Genomic DNA, 21472 nt, shown 5'->3' with positions numbered 1-21472 from the left:
ATGCGACATTTTTAAACAAACAATTACCAGTGTTTGTGCCAGCAAGAGGAACTCGGCTTAACAAACAGTATTGGGCTGAGTGAATCACGGCAAGAAATCCTGTTGCCATAAATATGACGAGATCGACTAGTAGCATGTGCAGAAGTAAACAAGGCATTTTAAAACAACAGCATACTTGTGAAAATAGAGAGACGATATGAATGAAAATCATGGCACTTCCCACTGGCTGTGACGCTGTCCTACAGTTTAACAGGGAGGTAAAAGGATATCAATATATAATCATCAGTAGATAAATAAAACCGCATGGGAGAAATAAATTATATAACCATCAAGAATGTGACAGATGCAAAACCATGTGATTGAGGAATCCTTCCAACCCCTCTGTGGTTCCATTCACATCACGCAGTCCATGCTCTGATCTGACACAGCGCTGCTACCTCTGAAAAATACCTGTCCCGTCAACCTATAGTGCCTTGTCAGGAGTCTGCGATGTTGCCCTAGGGCTAAAGGAGACTGGGAAAACCCATCTTGCCTGGGAGCTCAGATCAGCTTCACTAGTCACAAGAGCCACTTGACCTTTTGTCAGCTGTGGGGCCTTGCCAATGACTCTTCGTGATGTCACTCCCCCATCCCTGGTGCGGATGGAGTTTGGCGGTAGCTGCTGCAAGGAATGGCACTGACTTTAAAGGAGCAGAGGCAGAGGGTTAAGAGTGCCTCTCCAGGTCAGTGGAGAATAGGGCTGTCCCAACAGCTTTATTGTACGTCTCTGGAGTTAGAAGTGGTTTATTTGTCAGTGTGTTTCTCTTGTTTTCCAGATGGCCTAGGTGACGTTTTAAGTCATTTGAGGAAGCAAGTTGAAACTCTGTTCAACGCGCGCTATGGTAAGATGTTCCTTAACAATTGTTCTTAATGCCGAGCGTGGGTCGCTGACTCAGGGAGCTGAGAACTTAGCTAATTGTTCAGAGCTGTCACCTGCTATTTCCAAACCGGTTGTTGACTGAACGTGAAGTCTAATTTGTTCATTTGCTATCTGCTGGGCTTACAAATGCATTGGGATTCTCACTGGACCTTGCTATTGCAACTCTTCCTCTTGATTTCCTGAAAAAAACCGTCTAGGCTGGCTACTACCTGCCCATGAATTGCCTCAGTGACCCACAAACTTTCTACCACAGTGGAAAAGGGCTGGAATATTTTCCTTTTCTGTTTGGAAAATTTCAGGAAGCCTTTTCAATAAGATTGCTCTGGAGTGTGCCAAGGTATTGGGGGGATTATAAAAGGGCACCAGTGCAGTACAGCAACGTGGTCCAGTGGATAGAGCATTGGACTGGGAGCCAGGAAACCTGGGTTCTATTCTTACACCATGTATCCTTGAGAAACTCATTTGGGTCCAGATTTTCAAAAGTGCTTCCCACTTCTCCTGAGAAAATGCCATTCACTTCCACAGTGTCCCCCCTCAGTAAAATAGGACTCTGGTCTGCCCATTTTAACAAAGCAGGTGGAGATCTCTGGGTAAAAAGCTCTATAAAAAGCTGCTAAGCATCGTTGTGTATTTTTATCACCATGCAGGAGTTGGTAGCGGATCTTGATTGAGTTCAGGGTGAACGTGGGGGCACACTTTTTGTGTGAGCTGAAATGTACTTAAAAACTAAACACACACACACACACACACACACACACACACACACACACACACACACACGAGTTAACCACTGAACAGAATACAAGGGACTTGGAAAATTACAAGAACCTTTTGAGAATAAACAAAGTTTTCTGGGCCTGTCACAACCAGAATTCAAGGTTCTGTTTCTCTCCCACAAGGGCTGATGTCACAAACACCAGAAGCAGAGCAGGGGAGCTGCAACCTTTAAGCTGCTTTAGCTGATATGGGCAAGTTTTGCTGGAGAAACACCCTCCGCTGAGCTGAGGTCTTGCCTGTTAAAAGAAAGAGGAAATGGGTTTTCAAATGTGTTTAAAAATGTACTCATTTGTCATGTTAAGGCTAAACCTTCCATTCTGTGGATTGAATTAGGATCTTAAATTGGGTTGGTGGGTGGTTGGGGTTATTTGTGGTGGGTGGTAGTGGGGTTATGGGGTTTTTATATGTATTTAGAAAGCATTTCAGTTCCACGTTAAGTGTGGGCAGCTTTAGATCAGAAGGAATCTTTAAAACAGGAAGAGCTTTCTAGGATGGTCGAAATAAATTGGTTTGCCATTGTTCTGCAAGACTGAAATGATCTGCAGAGAAGTTCTGTTCCTGGTGACGCTAGTTTATTAAAGAGCTTTAGCCTTAACAATAGGTTTCCGGTTGGAACTGGATTACTCCCAGGTTTGGCAATCAGTGGAGCCTGTCAACTCCAAATTGCTAGGTCATGTTCAGCCCAGGGTTTTATTTTTTTTTTCTTTTTGACCAAAAGCGTTTGCTATGTGATGGCTATTCAGCAGCCTATTGGCTGGATTTTCAAAAGAGCTGGGCTCCCGATGAACGCAGTGGAGCAATCCCCACTTTCTCCCCAGAGCTGCTGTGAGCCAAGCGCTTTTGAAACTTGAGCCATGTGTGAAATGAGCTTGTGTCCTCAGTCCAGTTCCTAGTGGACGAGTATCCTCATCACAAAACCACTGCAAGCGTTGTCACTGGCTACCACCCTGGGTGCTAGCCTCAGTGGAGTGGCCGGGGGCTGAATGTGTCCTGGAGCTCCTCTCTTGCCCGTCAAAGTTGTCTCTCCGCATCAAAGTTAAGGCGTGTTGGTGCGGCATGTTTAATATACACAGAGGATTCCAGTCACCAGGCCTGTCAGTCCAGTGCCTTTCACCAGCATTAAGTTCTCCCAGTCCACCTCTGTGACTGTAGAAAGTTTCCTAAGACCACTCTAGAACTTGGTTCTTGGCTGTGTATAGCCATGGCTTGGCTTGTGTAACCCGTTGGTGAGTGCATGTGATATGGTTAGCTCTGTGCTGATCTGCAGAGGATAGGAGTCTGTGACAGCCCCGGCTGGGGAGCCTGAGCTCTTTAGCTCAAGTTGTAGCAGTCTGTGCATTTAGCTGTGGAGGTCCGAAGGTCAAAAGCTGTGTGTTTGGTCAAGATGGCCCAGAGGAAGGCCTGTAACACACTCCACCAGGGGGGTTACATTTGCACTACAGAACTGTCACAATATGGTGATTCTGGGTGCAATTCCCCCTTCTGTTCCAGAAATCGGGCAATTGCAGAGAGAGAGGGAGCTCTATGTGGATACAGACATGGGGGTCCCTGTTGCTTTAAGAGAGTGTCTGCCAACGTTTCCAGGAAACCCCTTTTGACAAGTACATTGTTGAGAGGCAAGTTACACGTTACATTTAATAAGCAAATTCAGAAGACGACCCAGGATAGTTTTGTAGATTTTCTCTTCTTTCCATAGGGTGCTCTACAGTCTGTATGAGTCAGGTTCATAAAGACGTGTGTGTGTGTGTGTGTGTGTGTGTGTGTGTGTGTAAAAACCTCCCCCCAAAATATAGGGTGTGATGTCAGTTTTACTTGAGCCCAACTTGAAGGCCAAATGAACTAATTAGACTTGATCCTTACTCAGCTAAAGCCATAGGAATTTCGGAGCCTGTCAAAGTCCCCTACGCCAAGTTCCTGATGTACCCAGAAGACCTGTTTGTGGTGGGTTTGCCCGAAGGCATCTTACTCCGGCGTCCTAACTGCTTTGGGATTGCGAAGCTGAAAAAGATACTGCAAGCTAGCAACAGCATCCAGTTTGTCATTAAGAGGTAAGGCAAGTCTGGTTAACCTCTGATTGGTACAGTATCTGCAAACCTGCTGGGGAGGCTGCACCTTATGCTACTGTTTGTGCTTTTACTTCTAAAGAAGAGACCCTGTGTCCCATAAACTACCGGGAACACGTCCAGAGCTTGATCTTCTTCAATAAATGTTCCCTACAAAAGCAATCAAATGGTTACTTTGAACAATTTCTCAAAGGAAGGGATGATATTGTTGCTCTCCTCCTCATGTGCTTTGCGGGGGGGAGGCGTGACACGGCACTGTTTGGCTCAAAGGATTTGTAGTAGGATACAAAGCCTGTGACCTTCAAGTACTACTTAAGTCATTGCTCTTGGAGTCCGAAGTCATTGCCTGGAGGGAAGAGCTGACGGCAGAACTTTCCTGGAAGTGTGGATTGATGCATTTGAATTTGCAGGATAAGAGGCTACGTGACAGTCTTGTGTTTATATAAGGCCTTTCCTCCAGAGTAAGAACAAAGCCGTGTGCAGACTGATTATATAAAACTCTTTGTATATATGTATAACCTGCTGGCTGAGTATGTTAGGTCTCCATCTAGTGGCTAGTGTATATAGAGGATTAAGGCCTGCTGTTGCTGCCAGCTGATGGAGTTGTTTCTTTGGCTCCAACAGTAGAAGACGGCACTTTTAGTGCTGAACATCCCAGCTTCCATCTCCACTAGTAACAAGGATGTGTTTGAGCGTGGGGTTTTTAGCCTCAACTAAAATAGAGTAACTGTTAAAGCAGCCAACAGCAGGACGACACAACAGCATAGGCCAGGAAGGAGAGAAGAATCCTGTATCCAGTAGAAACTGTAGTTATAATTTGTCCACAAGTGCTGAGGAAAGCACCACAGGATAGTCCATGACCACAAATGGGCAGAGGCTTGGTTTTACATCTCTTGTGACAGGCCACACCTCCAGCAATTGAATGGTCCATAACGCCATGCCAGGACATTATAGCCATGTGGAATTAAATGGAGGAAATCATTTTACTGCATGAGCAGCAAAACTTCCTGCAGCACCGAGGGGAATTAGATTTTATAATCCCCCATTCATTTCAATGGCAGGCTGGCATCTAACTCCCCTAGGTGGAGGTCTCCCATCCAATTCCTTGGAGGTCTCCCATCGAAATGCTAATCCAGCCTAGTTTTTTCTTATCTTAGATGACCTGCTTGAATCACGGCCATAGATGGCGTAATTGCAGGCCTTTAGCTTTGTAGAAATCCAGTTTGAGATTGTGTTTTATTTCCCCAACCAGATGAAATAAATTGATAAGACATCTAAGCTTGACTGGATGAGAGGGGGCATAGAGGAGATGTTGGAACACGTTCTCTGGTCCTGCCCAGTGACAGGCTTTTAGGGTCAGAGTTCTAGAGATGTCTGGTATTTATGCCTCAAACACCTTTTACTGTCTCTTTCGGAACGATTCCAAACTCTGGATTGTCTGGCTTGCTGAGGAAGTGGTATTAGTGCTCATGTTCTGGCTGCTAGCAATGTGTTAATCTGCTCTTGGGCACAACCTCTCCCTCGCAGATGAGGGGAATAGTGGAGGCAAGCCCAATGACAGCTGACATGGAAAGTAAAAGTTGGGCGCAGAATTTGGTTGGCATCCAACCAGTACTTGATCTGCAAACTGACAGCAGGTTTGGGATTTGTGGTTTCTCTTCTTACCTGTCCCATTCCTTTAAATCTAGTTCTCTGTAGTATAACTCTGAACACCTGTATGTGGGGTTTGTAACAGGTAGCAGTGTCCTATCCTGGTTCATTTTTATCATAAAAAATTTTCTGCACTGCATGGTCTATGGAGGGGAACTGCATTGTACTTGCATGCAATGTAAGATGCTCAGCAGCTCTGAACTTAATTTTATCCCATAGGGTGTTACACTGGCTCTCTGAAGACTCTTCTGGCATGAAAATGATTTTGCAAGCTTACCCTATTGTACTGCAGGAGGTTTAAAATTGCGTTAGCCAGATGTGTATGTTGGGTTTGTGGGCACAGGAGTGTTCTCCTAAATGACAGATTGTAGCAGTAGGAACTTGAAGGGTTACAGGAATGGATCCTCACTCACTCTTCATCTGATTTTCAATGTTTTCCAGACCAGAGCTTCTTGCGGAGGGAGTGAAGGAGACTACCTCTGACAGCCCAGGAGCTATGGGTAAGATTCTGAAACTTACAGATAACCCCGGGCACCCATAATGAAGCATGAAAGGAATCAAAACCGTTTCCAGAGCACTGCATTCCTTCTCCTTCCTCTGTAGTCTTTTAGGCCTGATTGCTCAAGTGCTGTGAACACAGTCAGTGCACTGGGAGCTGCAGACGAAAATTAGGGCCTTGTTTGTTGTTGCTTCAGTTGCACAGGTGGCCCTAACGCTGCCTGCCGTGTCCCTTGTCTTTGCAGCCAGCGAGAGAGACTCCAGTGACTCCCTTGTTGATGAAGCTGTGAAGAGACAGGGCTTTCAAGGTAAGAGCAGGCAGCATCTGGGAAGATCTCCAGTGAGTCTGAAGTGCATTTAAAAGAGCTTTTCCATGCCAGTCTTCTATAAAGCCGTATGGGGGTTGGAACGTACTTGGCTGTGGTAAGAGAGGAGAGATGAGAGGGCAGTACTCGACCTCTCAATCAGCTCTTGTAAATATATCTGTGTATAGTGGCATTTACAGCATGAGAGCCAGTCCCTGTCTGTCTAGGTACCAGTATGACCCCCATCAGCACAGTATTGGTGCATGCCACAGTCACTAATGTGTATATATCTGCACAGCACTGCTGGGAGGGAGGGAAGTGTTATCACCCCATTTCCCAGATGTGGAAAATGAGGCCCAGACATAACAATGACTTGTCAGACATGCAGTGGGGCAGAGAACTGAATCCCAGGGTGGAACCTTCACCACAAGAGCATTCTTCCTCCTGGCTGCCCTGGTGAGCACTAGTGATCTGTCCCGCAGAAGACAACACGGGGTTCATGTAATGGCATGGAAGTACTGTCGTTGAGGAGATGAATGTAGCAAAGGCTCCAGGCAGCAGTGTGGTTTAAAGGCTTGGCAGGCAGGTGGAAGAAGGGTCCAAAGCTGATGCTAGAGGGAGAAGACAGAGGAAGCAGTATGGTGACAGGACAGGAAGGATCAAAAGGAGGGACGAGGCAAAGTCTGGGCAAGCTCTGAACACAGAGGGTTTGAGAGACATTCAGGAATATGCCATAATTGCACGACTTAATTATCTCTCAATCTGACCTTGCAAGGCACAAAATTAAAACTCTGAGCCCTGGGGTTTGCATTTTGGGGGCTTTTCAACCCTGCTGATATTTACATGCGTACCGTTCAGCTCTACAGTGCTCGCCAGAACAGCACTGCACTTGCTGCCAAGTCTCATGCACACAGGCCTTCTCACAGACCAGAGCTGGCTTTTTCTTCCCAGTATGTCCAGCTTCTGATGGCACTGTCATGGCATCCCCACAACTGCAAAGGAGAAACAGTTGTGCTTTTAAAACCACGCCGTATAGCCAGAGCCTTGAGGAAGGCAAGCGTTGAGAGCTATTCAAGTGCCACGCTGTGTACGTTATTTCTCGGCAAAGCGCACGGACCTTCGCAGCTGAAGGGCCAGATCCAGGGCTTGTTGAAATCAGTGGAGACCCCCCCCATTGACCGTGGAGCAGACCTAGAATGAACAATTCCTTGGAATTAGCTACTCACGCAGCCAAATTTAAACCCAGTGTAAGCAACTGGTGCGCCCATTTGCCTTTCCTAGGCAAAGTGCCAAACATTCATGTCCCCTAACATGCCGTCTGAATCTTTCGTGCCAATCTGAACTCAGACTTGGTATAAGCAGGGGCAGGCATTAGTGGGGCAGTCTGAGTGTGGCCGTAGGGCACCCAAGGTACTCATCGAGCCAGCATGACTATAAATAGCCCTGCTGCTGCGGTAACCTGGGTCATGGCACTGAAGGCATTGCTTTAGCTGTGCCGAGTACGTGCCTCAGCGGCTGCTACCTGGTGTTATCGCAACCACGCTGCTCTTTATAATTGCATTCTCTTGCTGAGAGCTAGCGTGAGTATATGTGTGCGTGAGCAGGAGAATCACGCTCCTAGCTCACAGCAGAGACGCAGCCTGGGCAGCCCTCACAAAGGAACTGTTTGTGGTGGTGCTGGGACTTTCTGAGTTTTTTCCTGTGGCTGACTTATCACTGCTCTGGTCTAAACAGAGTCAACCCAGAGTCAGAGTTGTCCACAACATTCCTGCCTCCTTGGTTAGCTAATTCCTGAGCACCAGGGCTGACTGCAGTAACCAGGTCCCTGACTTCTTCGGGATCTCTTCTGCAGAACCCTCCCTTAGAGCACCAGTTCAGAATGCTTCCTGCCTTTTGCGGAGCGTGGCTTGAGGTTGGTTATTTTGTGTAATGTCAGTAATTACGATGATTGAATCCCAGATTTAATGCAGTTCTTGCTCAGCATTCTTCGAGACCAGGAGAAAAATATCAATTTCTCTTGAAACTATTTTGGTTTCTAAGGACTGTGAATGGCCTACTCTAGGAACTGGTTAATTGCTAGATGAGGACTTTCCTATAATTAGAAAAGTGTATTACTTAAAAGTCATGGAGTGCCTTTTAATTGAACCTCCAAAGTCCATAATTGTTTCTTTACTTTACAGAAAATTATGACGCCAGGCTTTCGAGAATAGATATTGCTAACACTCTAAGGGAGCAAGTCCAAGATCTGTTCAATAAGAAATATGGTGAGAGATCAGGGTGATTTTCTTTTTTCCCTGAATCTTTACCTTCTCTGTGTCTTCTCCCTTTCCTATCTCCCTGTTCCTCTGAATTTCTGTTTTGATAACTTCTCCCTGGGTGGTTTCATCTGTCTTCCCCCTTTCCATTTAGAGCAGTTGTTGTTCTGAGGGTCACATGTGGGACATGGCACTTGAGCATGGATTAAAACAGAATGGTGTTTCTGTTCTCTGAGGAGGGAAATAAGTGGCTTTTGTTGAAGGCTTTGGTAGTGTAGGTGCTCTTACTTAGCAGGAAAGATTCTTGTTATAGGGAGCATGCATCATTTGTTAATGCTACATGCAGTTCACAGACAGATTTCCACCCCGCCCCCCCTTGAAGGATGAAGATGATAATTTCATTAGCAGAGCATTGTAGAGCCAGGAAAATGCGTCTGAACTCCTGGTGCTAGGGGTGGAGGGAAAGAGTGTGGAGGGGAGGGGAGGACTGGAATGAGTATAAACAAAGAGTATCAGCTACTGAGTAGGGCATTTCGGAGGCAGGTCCTTTCTGTCTGCCTGTGTGTTTCCTTGGGGATGTGACTGTGACACTTACTGAGCACCACCCCGAACACCTCTGTGCTATTCTCTATAGATCGGGAACTGAGACAGAGGAGGATGTGATCCAAGCTCACACAGGAGGTCTCTGGTGGAGCAGAGACCTGAACAGAGGTCTCCCAAGTGGCAGGCTAGTGCCCTAATCATTGGACCTTCCTCCCTCCCTTGAAGCATAGTCCAAGGAGCATAGGGAGTCAACCCAATGTAGCCGCATTCTCCCATCCAACATGTGATTGCATTTTCTCAGGCGGAAGCTGCTGGCCTTACTCCTGCAGATGGACATCGGGGAAGGAAAATGGAATGGAAATTGCCCTAAATAATGTCCCAAAGTGAACAGCACTTACCTTTCCATCCTTCCTACTGTACTGTATGATCACCAGCTTGGGATACCCTTTATCTTTTTTCCTTCTTTTTTTTTTTTTTTTTTAATGTAGCTTTAGCTCCCTAATTGTCTCTCCTTTGCTTCATCAGCTCTTCACTGCGGCTCTGTGCATTCACTACTTGCCTCAGGACCATTCCATTCTGATCGTCCCCATGGTGATGGCCTGAAAATGCTGGTCCTTGATCTAAAGATTGACATGCTCCATTAAGCAGCTTGCACATTTGGTTCTGTACTCGATCATGCACTTTGGGTGGGGGGAGGTGGGGAGATTTTGCACATGTGTGGAATAACAGGAGTTGAGGCCGGACCTGATGCCTGAAATCCTGCTTGAATCCTAAACATAAGATGCATGTATGGCTTGTTTTTCTTCTAGGCGAGGCCTTGGGAATCAAATACCCAGTGCAAGTGCCGTACAAACGGATTAAAAGCAACCCAGGGTCTGTGATTATAGAGGGGCTCCCCCCTGGAATTCCGTTCAGGAAACCATGCACTTTTGGCTCTCAGAACCTGGAGAGAATATTAGCCGTGGCTGACAAAATCAAGTTCACAGTAACAAGGTGAGGACTGTTTGCCATGCGGCAGGGGGGTGGGGGGACCCACAACATGGTCCCAGTGCCGGTGACCGCTGCATGTGCCTGCACTTAAGTCTCTGAGGCTAAATCCATCACCTGTGCTGCCAGTCCCCCTCAAGGGAAAGGCTATAAATACACTCTAATGACACCGGCCTCCATCCTGCTGAGAGACAACAATTAAGCTGGCAGTTAACAATTTGACGCAAAGAAGTGAGCTATAAAATCTAGGTTTCCCCTCCCTTTCCTCTTCTTCCTTTTTGTTCAGTTGCTGCCTGCCAGAGGGGGCCAGCTCATATTAAAAATAAGTACCTGGGTAAATATCACAGGAATGAAAAAGTCACCCTTTGTCTCCCATCACCGCAGGGTGCCAAGTCTCTAACGAGGAAGCACTGAGGAGTGCTCCCTGTTAAGTGTGTGTGTGTGACAGGGGTGGGGGAGGATTACAACAAGCTACGCTGGGTCAGTTGGGTTATGTGTCGCTCCAGCTGTGTGGCTTCCAGGAAATCAGGCAGTCAGCAATGGCTGGAGTTAGTGGCAGCTTCGGGAAAGGTATAACCGAATGTGTGTGTGTTTGTTCCTTTTTTTTAAAAAAACAAAACAAAACAACAAAACCTCTCAGATGAGTTGGAACGGTCAGACACTGTGCAACAAGGGCCTGATCCAGAGCCTGCAGAGAACAATGGAAAGATTAACATTGGCTTCAGTGGGCTGTGGCTCAGAACCCTGCTAACTCCTGAGAGTGCAGACAGGGTGGCTTAATGACTAGGGCATTGGACTGGGACTGGGGAGACCCTGGGTTCTTTTCCCCGCTCTGTCACTAGGGGACCTTGCATCAGTTGTTTCGCCTCCCTTTGTCTCCGTTTCCCCATCTGCAAAGTGGAGATACTGATGCTGACCTCCCTTGTGAAGCTCTTCGAGATCTATGGATGAAAAATGCTACCCAGGAGAGTCGTGCCCAGAAGCCCACCTGGGTCCTGCACATACACATAGCGAGAGACGGGCCTGGCCCTGATGAGTTCAGTGTCTAAAAAGACAAGACAGACACAGAGGGGGAATGGAAAGAGAGCCAGGAAGCAGCTTGTCCAGGGTCCCGCAGTACGTCAGTAACAGAGCTGGGAAGAGCATCCAACCTCCGGAATCCCAGCCCAGTGCTTTCTTTTCCCCCATTGGACCAGCTGCCTCTCTTGCATGGTGCTTCAGATTAAGTATAAGCTCATCAGAGCAGGGACCATGTCTTCATACCTTTGAACAGCATCCATCGCAATGGGGCCCTGATCATGATCGGCGCCTCGTCACTAACTTACAAATAATGACTAACAAGTATCACTGCTGTTCACAGCAATCGCCAGTCGTAGGAATGCCTGCTTTCTGCCTTGGCTTCATTCTAAGTATTCTCTTCTCCTTGTATTTTCCAGGCCTTTTCAAGGACTCATCCCCAAACCTGGTAAGAGGAGATGCCTATTTGCCTAAGCAGAGCAATGACTAAGTATGTATTGTCAGTCAGGAAGTTACATAGCTCTAATGATGCACTCACTTTACCAGTGTGGGGAAAGTTGCCGTTGCCCTAATTTCTCATTTAATGTGGTCTAAGCCTTGCTTGTTTGGTGAATCGGGTGGAGTTCCATGGCACCTGGATGAGGACAGCTGGCTCCTAATTCACACATTTATCCTGGCGATATTTCCTTGAAACTTCCCGCATTTTTAAAATGCTAATCTAGGACCCTCTTAAATATCTGTTACTATTAGCTCGCAGGTGCAATACAGAAGAAAGTTGCTTGGATGGGAGTGAATGATCATTGCTGCTTGATAAACACAGGGTCTGTCATAAAAACAAGAGAGGAGTCATAGATTCCTCTGTGGGTTGCTTGTGTGTTCTGAAGGACTGTTATCTACTTGCAGCAAAAAGGAAATGGAGCATCCCCTGTTCATGGACACATACATGGAGTAACTGTGTGTCTGGTGGAGGAAGACCACAAACGACTGGAACTTAATATAATGAGTATTGCCCAGAGTTCCAGTTTCTCCCGCTCTAATCACCGCAAGTAAATACCCAGTTGACTCGGACTTGCAGAGCTTGAGCTAAGGGACTGAGCCTGAACATCCGCACCGCAATTAAACTGTCCCTTAGCCCAAGCTCTGCACGCTTGAGTCAGCTGGCACTCCCATCCAAGAAACTTTCTTCTCTACTCCAACTGGGCTTTGTCACAGCTGAGGGCTAGGTAAGTGCCACCCTTGAGAGAACAACACCCAGTTGTTCCGAGAGAACAACTGAAAAGAAACAGAGGGGCCATCTTGAAGGTGGATCTTGTATTTTTTTAAATGCTATTTAAAAAAAAAAGAAGAGAGTACACAGACCTATTGAGGAGTCCGGTGATAAGAGTGAAATACCCCCGCTGCACTTATTCAGATTTACAGCTGGAACAAGGAGCAGATCTGCCATAGAATCTGCTCCATTCCTGACAGATGGTCCCTGGTTTTGAGGTTCAAAGCTCCTCGAACGCTTTCCATCATGGGTGCCTAGGGATTTTTATAATGTGCGCACAGAAAGGGACAAATAAGCTTGGTTTCCAAGTTTAACGATCCCTTCATATGGGATTTCCTGTGGTCTGTTTGTTTCTATTTTTCCTTTCAAGTGTCATGCCAAATAAAAGCAAAAACTGACAAAAAGTGGTGGGTGGGAGGTAAGCTCTTTCTGGTGCTACGACATCATCTCTAGACTTGTTAAACCAGCTAGTATTTTATCAAACTAGAAGAGTTACACTTTGTATTCAGCCAGGACAGCACCACCTAGGGTATGTCTATACTGCAATTAGACACCCGTGGCTGGCCTGTGCCAGCTGGTTCAGGCTCATGGGGCTAAGGGGCTGTTTAATTGCAAGGTAGCCATTTGGGCTCTGGGATCCTCCCATCTTGCAGGGATAATCTGTACTGGTGAAAAACCCCCAAGTGTACAGAAGGAAAGCTGCAGTTTGTACTGGTTGAGCTTACACTGGCTTCAAGCAGCAGTGAGCCCAGATGGTGTAAAATAGGACTTTCCAAGCCTGCACTTGCAGATTGGTGTGGCTGCATTGCCTCAATTGCAGGCCATCACTTGCTAAATCATAGACAAGACCTCTCCTAAGGATCGATCAGCCCATTACCTCTCCTAAAAGAGTAACATTTGGGGATTCTTGGTTCCAAACTCCTGTCCTTACTGAAGTGAAGCATTTTACTCTGCCCAAAGACCTGGCTGAACTTGGGAACAAACATTCAGCATTCACTGCAGATCTCTTTAATTTCTGGCTACCGACCTACTCCCTTCTTTGCAGTACATAGTCCCAACTCTTCTTTACAGTGGTGTGGGAAATGGATGAATGCAAAGCAATGGGTGGGTAGTTCAAACATCTCGGAGTCTGTGTTCCAATTAGAATGACATCCAGCTAGGGGAATTATATACTGAAGAATGTGTTGGTGTTTTTCCTCCATGAAGCTGTTTTGTAAGTAGCTAGAATGTGTCAAAGGGAAGTATGGACAGACATCAAACTATATCTTTGAAGGAGAATGAAAAGAGGTGAGATTTGTTTTGCTGTATGTGCAATTAAAGATCCTCTGGGGCTCTATCTGGGAATCCTCTCAGTAGCTTCTTGTAACACAGAGATTACACTTTATTGATTTTAAGTCATCAGCTGTATTCAGTCTTTCAGAATTTAATCCACCGTCCCAAACAAAGTTCGTTGCTTTTCTCTATTTGAACCTGTAATGAATTAATACCCACATGGGCTCGCCTGTGAAGTTCCCATCTCAGTTTTGCCCCCATCTTGATTTAGAACAAGTTGATTTCCCATCCTCCTGTCTTTTCAAGGTCAGCCCTGGACTTCTCCTCAGCCCCTCATCTCTGGTGTCAACACCTGCTAGCGGTGACGTAGGAAATATGATAACCTCTTGGCCATAGGTGGGCCCGTTGGAGACCAGCTTTGTTTTAGTTGTGACAAACTTTCAGACGTCAAAGCCCACATGTAAAAGCACTTGGGAGGTGGTATCACAGGAAATATCTTGCAGGGATTTCTTCCAATCCTTTCCAGTTCACTATTAGAATAGTTCAGTCTCCTGCCCAGTTTTGAAACTACCAACAGTTCAGAGAAGTAGAAGAAAGACATAGTTTGCAGTTAAACACACAGCTACTTTATTTTTAAAAAAGTATTTACAACTGGTGATCGGCCACGCATGGAAATAACCAAATGCTGCCTCCTTTGTTTACTGCTTTCTGTCTGCTTGGCCAGCATTGCTTGTGGATGGCATGCTTTAGGGATGGCAAATGCAATAGATAGGAAAACATTTAGGGACCCTTGATGGGAGTTGTCAGGAGGTGAGAAACTTGCATATGAGTTTAACGACTGATGTAGCTGGGTGAAATACACCCTTGTACAGAGGTCAAGCACAAGCTTGTGCAATACTGAAGACCCTCTTAATCCTATGGAGCCAAAGCTATGGCCCTTTTAAGTCAATGGAAAGGCTACAATTGACTTCCATAGCCTTTCCATCAGGCCTTAGATTAATTGAAAAGTGTGTCACTTATAAAGCACTCTCTCCACCAGAGTAACAGACACTGAGTTCATAGACCGGTCACGTCGCTGGATCTGGTGAAACAGGCCTTCATTTCAATGAAGTTGCATGGACATAAAATTGGAGTGACACTGGTGGGGCGAATCCTGGCCAATATTTCTTTACACTGTAAATTAATGGAAAATCTATATATTTACAGTTAGGTGAACAGCTCTGACTCAGATCAGACCATTAGTGGGGAGCAGATCAGAGCTCAAGTATTAACAGTTCAACTTGCCAGCCGCATTGGAAATGCTACATAATCTGTAAAGCTTGGGGAGAGGGGGGAAGAAAGTGTGTTTCCTTGAAAAACAATTTTAATTATTGTCTGACTTTGTAGTAGAATGTTTTGTGCTTTTATCAAAAACACAGGGCAGTGGGGGGAAAACCTGGTTATTTCAACAACCTGAAATTTTTTGACAAAAATGCAAGTTTTCTCACTAAAATATCTTTCATCAAAAAGACCATTTTTTATAAAGAAAAATGTATTTTTTCTCACAAGCTGTAATAATCTTTATTTGGTTATCCCTTTTATTACACATACATACACACATTTGCATATTCATTGCTTTTGCTTTAATCATCTTTCATCTGTCATAATAAAATTGGAAACTTTTTAAAAAAAAAACAAAAAATTAAAATTCAAGGGATGCTGTCATGTTCATTTAACCTCAGCTTCTTATTAAAAAAAAAAAACCCAAGTTTTATTAAAAGCTAAGAACAACAGAATGGTTCCTTGACATTTAAAAAAAAAATCAAAATCAGTTTTTCTTTTGCTTTTAATTAAATGTTCTTTTTCAGTGTTGTTCCCCAAACACAACAGCATTGGGGAAGTGCCTGAGAGCTAGGAAGTCCAGTGAAACGGTCTCTAAACAGAAGAGAAACTGAGAGCTTGTCTTCACTACCGGAGGATCGACAGTGCTGCAGTCGATTGAACAGGTGTCGATTTAGTGGATCTAGTGAAGACCCCCTAAATCGACAGCCGAGCACTCTCCAGTTGACTCCGGTACTCCAGCTCCCTGAGAAGAATAAAGGAAGTCGACCGGAAAGCGTCTCCCATTGACGCAGTGCAGTGAAGACACTGGGAGAAGTCGACCCAAGCTACATAACTTAGGTCGACTTACCCCTGTAGTGAAGACAAGCCGTGAGTAGCCTGTTTTCATCATCCAGCTGAGATGAAGGGCATACATTAAATAAAGGCTATAAATGGTTGGTGGAAACCAATATCTAAAATTATTTCTTTATGGAATAGTTTCAGGTCACAGTAGTAACAGGACATACAATTTCTAGACAGCATAAATGATTGCTTCTTGGAGCGCTTGGGTCTGAACCCGGGTTCAATTCTCTGCTCTACCCCAGAGTCCTGTGTTACCTTGGCAAGTCGCTTTACCTCAGTTCCCCATCTACACAATGGGGATATTAGCACTGCCCTGCCCACAGGGGTGTGTAAAGATAAATACATTAAAGATTTGGGGGTGCTCAGCTACTCTGGTAATGGGGTCAACTAAGTCCTGTAGCTAGACTGGCCTAACTCTGCTCCCCTTGAGGTCGCTGAGAGTTTGACAACGAACTTCTGCGGGAGCAAAGTCAGACCAACTCTTTTGAAAATCTCACCTCAAACAGGGCGAAGTCTTCTACCGCCACTGAGGTAGAGAGACACCGGCTGAATCTCTTGTGTCGTCACTTTTAACTGTGTGTCTGCACAAATCTTTTATACACTACTTAACTCTCAAGTAAGCCATCAGAATAAGGCTTCAGTATCAGCAGTAGGCTGTGGTATCCCGGAAAGGAATCCCATCTAGCTGGATATAGCCCTATGGGCAGCACCTCAAAATAAGTATTTAATAACCAACTTTACTTTCAGGTTTTTTAATTTTAATTTTCTGATTGTTTTTCAATCCGCCGATGTTATTTGTTCAGAGAAAAGTCCTTTGGAATCCTTTTTAGACTGGAATGATCTTTCAGTATTAAAATAAAAGGAGATGGAAGAGGTGGGGGTTGAAATTCCAGTGCTATAAACACTATAAATTCTTTCTTTTTCTTCTTTCCTGAGGCACAGAGATACAAAACAGACTTAATTTGAGCCTTTGAAAAAAAAATCAAGCATAAGTAGTCTAGCAAAAAAAAAAAAAAAAAAAACCAAAAAACCCATCTTTCTGTATGTTAATTTTTATGTGCTTTGATTGAAAATGCACACCAGCCCCATCTGTCCTATTCCCCAGACTCCCCACCACACGGACAGATTATTTCCCATATTCCAATTAATAAAGTAGGGCAGGCAGTGTTCTTTAATTAAAAAAAACCACACATCCAGGCATCCTTCTTCTTCTTCTTCTTCTTTTTTTTTTTTTTTTAAATCACAAGAACACAATCCTCCACCAGACTTTGATGTGGCACATCTCCCATTTGAAACTCCTAATAAACAGGGAAAAGCACTTGATCTCACGTTGACCCAACCATAACATATTTCAGGGACATTCATTTCTATTTCTCCCTTTGCCTTCTGAAGTTCAGACCCAAGTGCTCTATCTTACCCTCCCAGTCCTGGTACTGAACGGGAAGAGTAGCAGGAGGAGGATTATTCTTTCTTATCTTAACTCTTTTTTTTTTTTTTCCCCACAAGATGAATATATATATATATATAATGTTAAAGCTATTACTGTTATAATCTGAAAGTGGAAAATCAAACAGATAATGTAAATTGTTGTGCAATTTCAAAGATTTTTTTAAACATCGAGTCGTCATCCTAGCCAGTTGAACTTGTCTTTTCTTTTGCCTTTGTTGTTTTTCCTTTTCTCTTTCACTTGCATGTGCAGTGGCCTCACAGGTATCAGAAGGTAATTATATGATTACCAGCTAACTTTCTCCGTTAATTTTTTTCTTTTGTCTTGTTTCAATGATCACCTCCCCTTTTCCTTGCCAGAATCTCATATTCTGCCATGTTCTTCAGAGAACACAAATCCTCCAATAATTTCCAGAGTGACAGCATTATCACTGGTCACCCTGCAGCAAATATTCTTTCGCCTAGGTCCAGTCCTGCAAGCATTTACACACGTGCTTACCTTCAAATAATTAAGGGGGTGAATGGTGCAAAGGGAGAAGAGCTTGCTAAAGAACAATGTTGGCACAAGAATAAATGGGTATGAACTGGTTATGAATGAATTCAGGCTGGAAATTAGAAGAAGGTTTCTAACCATCAGAGGAGTGAGGTTCTGCAACAGCCTGCCATTAGAAGTAGTGGGACCATACAACCTAACTAGTTTTAAGAAGGAGTTTGATAAATTTATGAATCAGATAGTATAATGGGATTGCCTGCAATAACAGCAGGCTGGATTTGATGAGCCAGGAGATCGCTTTGGGTTGTATGTTCATGTGTTTTAAGAGCAGTTGCATTGACTTCAGTGAGATGACTTAAATGCTTGAAGTTCAGCATATGTGTTTGTAGGACCGGGACCTTAATTATCTTTTAATCAAGCTTTCAGATCCAACAAACAAAAAATGAAGTGTTCATCTGAAATGTTGGAAGTGTCTTTTGGCTGGTTTCCTTTCCACCAAACAAATATTTCCTCCTCTTATGTTTCTTTGAAATCAGTACTCCTAAAAAGCTGGATACTTGCAGAGTCCATGCTACATTCTCTGAATAACATGCTTTAAATGTTTCCCCTAAATGTAACTTGCCAGTTTGCATTGCTGTAACATTTAACTTTGGAATATTATGTCCGTCTGCTCATTCAGTGCCTTCCAGCTTATTCTGCTGTATGTTGTAGAACACATGTTCTTCCCTTTCTCAAATGGCTGTTGCTACCTAATCAGCAGGGGTTAGAATGCCTCAATGATACATTCCACCATGGTAAGATTATTGATAGTATTGGTTACGTACTCATGGTGTCTCTGATGCTATGCAAGATAGAGATGAAGTCACCATCTTAAAGGAACTTAGTCTGTGCAGATGTACAATGCAGAAAAAGGATCTACTGTGGAGCTTTAAGACCTGGTCTTGAAGGGGTCTTCCCTTTTGTGCCTGCGAATAACTGTGAGCACAGAGGAGGGTATGTAGACATCCAGCTACCTGTCTTGTGGGCATAGTCATGCAGCTGGACAGCTCCATACCTCGATGCAGAGTCGAAATTCACTGCCTTCCTGGAGTTTTGATTTGTTAATGAAAGAGTTCAGCAATAAACAAAGTTTAGCTCAAGGCTTCTCACCAGGGTTGGCTGCTCTGACAGGCTCCTCCCTCAGAAGTGTTCAGTCCACACCCTAGATCCTCTCTCCCTCCGAAAGTCACTCCCAGCTACCTTTTATGCAGGTGGACCAGTGAGTCATCTGCCTTGTTCAGTCAGCAGAACCCACAGAACACTTTTGTCAGCTGGCTGAAGATCCGCTAACAGGTTGGGGTGTTTCAGGCAAACACTTCTAGCCTGTTATAGGCCCTCACTTGTGCCTGTAAATTCGCACCAGAGGGCAAAACTGTGAGGCTGGCATTTAGATTATGATGGGTGACTTTTGTAGGACCTGGCACGTGAGGATCTTCCTTGAGTTAGTGCAGCGAGGAAAGCTCAATAGGCAGAAAATCACAATCGAGGGGCAAATCAAATTTGTAACTGTTCAGAAACCAAGGGTTGGTGGGCAAGGAATAATTAACATTCTGCACTCGCCTTTCAAATGGACTGGGAGTATTAGCCAGGGAACCACTGCTTAGTTTCCAAGGCTGAACATCAGCTGCTCATGATTAAGTGTCTCCGTCATAACTTTCATGCTTTAATGGTTTACATGAATTGTTGAATTGAGATTCAGTGCTCAGAATAGCTAAACCCATTTCCACTAGCATCTATGTTGCACTTGCCTAGTTTATTGAAAGTGGGGATGCTCTGCTCCCCTGATGAGGGGCCTCTGTGAGGTAAGGTATCCATTCACGTCCAAGGTGCGAAAACACTGTTGTATATTTCTCCATATTAGTTTCTGTCTAAACCACCTGTGATCCAAATGACTGGTTATCTTCAACTATGGAGGTTAAGCCTGAACCCTTGGCCAATTACCTTGACTGATTGGCAGTTGCACAAGTAACTTGGCCTGTACCATGTTCATTACCCTCTTTAATGTTTGCTTTCTTGGTAGAATTTGAAAGCTCTGTCCCCTCTTTTTCTCATTGCTCTGCTTATTTGCACTCTAATTCTTGCAAAGTTTTCTCAAGGTCTCCTCTCTACACGTACTGGGCCAAATGCAGCCCTGGTGTAAGCAGATCTAACTCCCATGGAAACCTCTGGACCAGACTTAGTGGTGAAGTTAGACAGTGGGATGAGCTGGTCTGAAAGCCATGTAAATTGGGTGTTCAAACCAAGTGTGATTATTATGCTGAGCAGGGGGAGAGGAGGTGCAGCAGGAATAGCAGGACGGTTCAAGATAAAGACGTATAGGAGAGAGACTACTTAATCTTCCACCTTTTGTTGATCTCCTTGTGTCTCAGTTCCCATCTGTAAAATGGGGGTGCAGATCCTCCCTTCCACCCATACTTTGTCTTGTCTCGTCATATGGTACGATCTTCGGAGCGGGAACTTACTTGTCTCTTATTTTCTGCATGCACAGCACTTGGCACCATAAACACAGTGGTGCATCGATCTCGTCTGGGGCTTCAAAGTGTGGTTGTGATGCCATTAATAAACAACGGCCATTAGTAACACTGAGAAGGCTCGAGGAGGGGGTGATCAGTAGCAAATTATATTGGAGGAATATAGGAATCTCATAGGTAAGAACAGGGAGTTAGTAATTCCTCTTGATACAACCTCGGGTAAACCACACTTTGAGCTGTGTCAATTGGGGGCTTGTCATTATTAGAAAAGAGAGAGTCCAAATAAGATATCCAGCGATTAGAGAGTATAATTCGTGAAAAGAGGTTATGTGTTGCAAACCTTGTACAGCCTAGAGAAATATGTAAACAGGAAGTATAGAGTCAGTGACCTGAATTCTGTTCTCGGTTACACCAATGAAAATGTGGGGTAACTTCAGTACAGTTACTTCAGATTTACACTGGAGTCACTGAGATCAGAATCTGGCCTTGCCCATCCAAATGCAATGAGCCATGTAGGGCACAGAAAGCATCGTTCGTAAGGGAGAAGTGAAAAGGGAACTTGCTGGATGGAACCCCATTTAGTTCAACTTAGTTTTTCTGCTGAGCAACAAAAATAAGTAAAGGTCTCGAAAACATGACCTGTGAGGGAAGACTGAAAAAACTGGGTTTGTTTAATCTGGAGAAGAGGAAACTGAGAGGGGACATAACAATTTTCAAGTACATAAAAGGTTGTTACAAAGAGGAGGGAGAATAAATGTTCCTCAAACTCTGAGGATAGGACAAGAAGCAAGGGGCTTAAATTGCAGCAAGGGCGGGTTAGGTCTGACATTAGGAAAAACTTCCTAACTGTCCGGGTGGTTAAGCTCTGGAATAAATTGCCTAGGGAGGTTGTGGAATCTCTGCCATTGGAGATTTTTAAGAGCAGGTTGGACAAACACCTGTCAGGGATGGCCTAGATAATACTTAGTCCTGCCATGAGTGCTGGGAACTGGACTAGATGACCTCTCGAGGTCACTTCCAGCCCTACGATTCTATGATGTAATACCACTCTTTACACATTCATGATAGGGGCAGCAGCAACAAGGAGTTATTTAAACTCGTTAATGGAGCAAAACACTAAGTAGTGGTTTGGAATTAAAACGGGGGACAAAATGAAGGGCCAGAGTGTGAACCCACTATTTACACTGAGGAGTAGCACCTTGCTCTTCAGTGTATAGCACCAGGTAACATAAACACAGATATTCCTAGGGGATAAATGATCTTGGGCCCCAGCTATGCCACCCTTACTACACTGACTACTACACACA

General features: G+C 44.6%; 1 protein-coding gene and 1 long non-coding RNA gene across 7 annotated transcripts in view; one reads left to right on the top strand and one right to left on the bottom strand.

Annotated features, from left to right (window-relative positions):
- The window catches only part of GTF2IRD1 (GTF2I repeat domain containing 1), a 176274-nt gene that overhangs the window by 132894 nt on the left and 21908 nt on the right, over window positions 1–21472 (top strand). For 4 of the 6 annotated variants that reach the window (XM_037880434.2, XM_037880435.2, XM_043531147.1 and 1 more), the window contains exons 16-22: window positions 816–881; window positions 3561–3744; window positions 5851–5909; window positions 6153–6215; window positions 8393–8476; window positions 9820–10003; window positions 11434–11462. In XM_037880434.2, coding sequence (XP_037736362.1) covers window positions 816–881; window positions 3561–3744; window positions 5851–5909; window positions 6153–6215; window positions 8393–8476; window positions 9820–10003; window positions 11434–11462 — 669 coding nt within the window. Of the gene's footprint in view, window positions 1–815; window positions 882–3560; window positions 3745–5850; window positions 5910–6152; window positions 6216–8392; window positions 8477–9819; window positions 10004–11433; window positions 11463–17415; window positions 17437–21472 lie in introns of all 6 variants that reach the window. The other 2 variants (XM_043531145.1, XM_043531148.1) reach the window with 1 other exon arrangement.
- On the bottom strand, window positions 4811–20114 carry LOC122463185. Its single transcript, XR_006286312.1, has 3 exons — window positions 15590–20114; window positions 11017–11020; window positions 4811–4821 (listed from the first exon to the last, which is right to left on the bottom strand). It is a non-coding gene; the product is annotated as an uncharacterized LOC122463185 (long non-coding RNA).

Source organism: Chelonia mydas, chromosome 17 (genome assembly GCF_015237465.2).
Source record: "Chelonia mydas isolate rCheMyd1 chromosome 17, rCheMyd1.pri.v2, whole genome shotgun sequence".
Lineage (NCBI taxonomy): Eukaryota > Metazoa > Chordata > Testudines > Cheloniidae > Chelonia > Chelonia mydas.
The sequence above is the reverse complement of the archived record's forward strand: the minus strand, read 5'-3'. Positions and strand labels throughout refer to the sequence as shown.